This window comes from Alligator sinensis, unplaced genomic scaffold (assembly GCF_000455745.1).
Source record: "Alligator sinensis unplaced genomic scaffold, ASM45574v1 scaffold1860_2, whole genome shotgun sequence".
Lineage (NCBI taxonomy): Eukaryota > Metazoa > Chordata > Crocodylia > Alligatoridae > Alligator > Alligator sinensis.
Genome location: NW_005843035.1, coordinates 3,168 through 5,702, shown reverse-complemented (window position 1 = coordinate 5,702; position 2,535 = coordinate 3,168). Strand labels below are relative to the sequence as shown.

The 2,535-nt window shown below is 62.8% G+C and overlaps 2 protein-coding genes across 2 annotated transcripts in view; both read right to left on the bottom strand.

The window, feature by feature from the left end:
* FKBP2 (FK506 binding protein 2) overlaps window positions 1-360 on the bottom strand; it is a 3,705-nt gene extending 3,345 nt beyond the window's left edge. Inside the window, exon 1 of the mRNA XM_025193271.1 lies at window positions 239-360. The gene's annotated coding sequence lies outside the window, so the exon portion shown is untranslated. The remainder of the gene's footprint in view (window positions 1-238) is intronic.
* DNAJC4 (DnaJ heat shock protein family (Hsp40) member C4) overlaps window positions 201-2,535 on the bottom strand; it is a 5,053-nt gene continuing 2,718 nt past the window's right edge. The window contains exons 3-7 of the mRNA XM_025193272.1: window positions 2,508-2,535; window positions 2,148-2,319; window positions 1,708-1,863; window positions 936-1,022; window positions 201-365 (exon numbers count right to left, since the gene is read on the bottom strand). The exon at window positions 2,508-2,535 is cut by the window's right edge and continues 109 nt beyond it. Coding sequence (XP_025049057.1) covers window positions 263-365; window positions 936-1,022; window positions 1,708-1,863; window positions 2,148-2,319; window positions 2,508-2,535 — 546 coding nt within the window. The 3' untranslated portion in view covers window positions 201-262. The remainder of the gene's footprint in view (window positions 366-935; window positions 1,023-1,707; window positions 1,864-2,147; window positions 2,320-2,507) is intronic.

Here is a 2,535-nt window from a genome sequence, read left to right as displayed (position 1 = left end):
TTGCCCAGCGGGGGGGGTGCAGCTTCTCCCTGGGGTCGGGGTCCAGGGCTTCCTGTCACCGCCCCGCCCCAAAAGGGGATTTGGGTCATGTTGACCTCTGACCTCAGGTGCTGGGGAAGACCCGCTGCCTCCTAGACACTGGGGGCGTGGCCAGAGGGGGCAGGCGCAGGGAGCCCCCCCCTTGCCCCTATCACCAAGGCTCAGGTTTGGCAGCAGGGCTTTATTTCCCGGCACGTACACACGTGTGGGGCCGTGCGCAGTGTCACGCCCAGGGGGGCGCCCTGCCGTGGTGCAGCCGGTACCGGGCCACCAGCTCCGTGTGTTTCTGCTCCAGCAGCTCCTGCTGCTTCTGCAGCCCGTTTACCCTGCAAGGAGGAGAGAGAGATGGAGGGGCACGCGCGTGTGCGCAGTCACGTGCACTCTGGCACGCGAAGAGGTGCGAGGAGGGGGCTGGTCCCTTTGGGAGCATGTGTTGGGCTGCATGAGCTCCTGAACACACACTAACATGCTAGTGCACATGCGAGTGTGAGCTCCTGGATGCTCTCTAACATGCTGGGACACAAGTGTACACATGCTAATGAGCTCCTGAACATGGCTGAATACATTAGGAGAGGCACAGAAGCACACATACATGCTCCTGGACATGCTCTAACACACTACTGCACACATGGACACACACTAGCATGAGATCCAGCATGCACATTCACCCTACGGCACTCATACACGCACCAGTGCAAGCTCCTGGACACGTTCTAACATGCTACAGCACACGTACACATGGCAGCCTCAGCTCTTGGACACACTCATGCATGTGTGGGCAGCCAAGGATGAGCGTGCATGCCTGGGGGACCCCCAGCTGGAGCCCACCCCTTCCTCTCCCTGCTGGGGGGTGGGCTGTGGGATGGGGCCAGGGCTTGGGGGCGGGGCCATCATACCGGGCACGCTCCTTGGCCTCCTTGTAGATTTTGGCGATGCGTTCATCCTTCTCATCCATGTACCTCTTGTGGGCCTGCTGCAGCTCCCTGCGGTGCCAGGCACGGGGTCAGGTGGGATCCAGGCTCCTGCCCTCCCCACAACCCCTCCAGCCCCAACTCCCTTCCCAGAGCTGAGAGTTAACCCAGGTGTCCCGGCAGCGAGACCCCCAGCTACCCCCAGGGCCGGGGCCTGCGGTGATGGGCAACCCAGCTGGGGAAACTGAGGCATGGCTATTCCCACCCCCTTTCTCCCAGTCCTCCTAGTTCCCAAGGTATAGTGGGGTGTGTGGGGGTGAGCATATACTGCCAGGCAGCCAATGGGAAGGGGAAATCAAACCCCAGCTATCAGGCCTGATGCAATGACAATGAGCAACCTAGATGGGGAAACTGAGGCACAGTGGCCCAGTCCTCCTAGTTCTCCCAGTATGTGAGGCATGCTGGGATGACAGAGGACAGGGGTAGGCAGGACACTGCCAGGCAGCCAATCAGAAGGGCAAAAGGATCTCAGGTATTAGGCTTAAGGCCAGGGCAATGAGCAGTCCAGATGGGGAAACTGAGGCACAGATGCCCAGCCCTCCCAATACTTGAGACATACTGGGATGACAGAGGGTGGGAATGGGCAGGATGCTGCCAGGCAGCCAATGGGAAGGGCCCCAGGTATCAGGCTTGAGGTCCTGGCAATGGGCAGTACAGATGGGGAAACCGAGGCACAGCTACCCAGTGTTCCCAATACCTGTAGGCCAAGTAGTGGATGGCCATCCCGCCCAGCATGAACAGGATGCAGTAGGTGAAAATGCGCTGGTTCCAGAGCCGGATGTGCTCAGCCTCGGAGCCCGTGAAGCCGCCAGGGGGAGGCGTCCGGAACTGCTCCCAGTACCGCTGGCTCTCTCTGGGGTAAGGAGGAGGGTGAGCCTGGACGCCTGGGCTCCCTCCAGTTGGGAGAGGGGAGCGAGGGCTTGAGGGGACAGAGCTGGGAGCCCGGTCACCTGGGTTCTCTCCAGCTCTGGGAGGGGAGTGGGGGCTGGGGGGACAGAGCGGGAGCCCAGACACCTGGGTTCCCTCCTGAAAGGGGGCAGGACACTGGGGTCAGAGGGGCCAGTCAGGGGTAGAGAGGGTCTGGTCCTGGGGTACCCGGGCCCCTTTCCCCCCACCACCGCCACGTCAGGGCCTTACCTGTAAGGGGGCGGGGCCCGCCAGGGGTCAGGGCCTGGGCGTGGTGGAGGGGGGCGTGGTGGGGTCCAGGCCTGGTGGAGGGGGCGGGGCCTGGCCTGGCTCAGTGCCCTATAGGCCTCCAGCAGCTGGATGAACTGGCCGTGCAGTGCCGGGTTGGAGGGGTCTGTGTCGGTTAGACTCCCCTGCAATAAGTCGACATGGAACCCAGGCGTCCGAGCCCCTAGGCCCCCTGCTCTCAGCCCCCAGCCCCTTCTCCCCTCCCAGATTTGAGAGAATCCAGGCGTCCGGGCTCCCGCGCTTGGGGCTGCGCATGTTCCAACAGGCCGGTTGTGACCCCCATTTCCCACTGCCATGGCAACTGCCCCACCTGCTTGGACAGGCGCAGGAA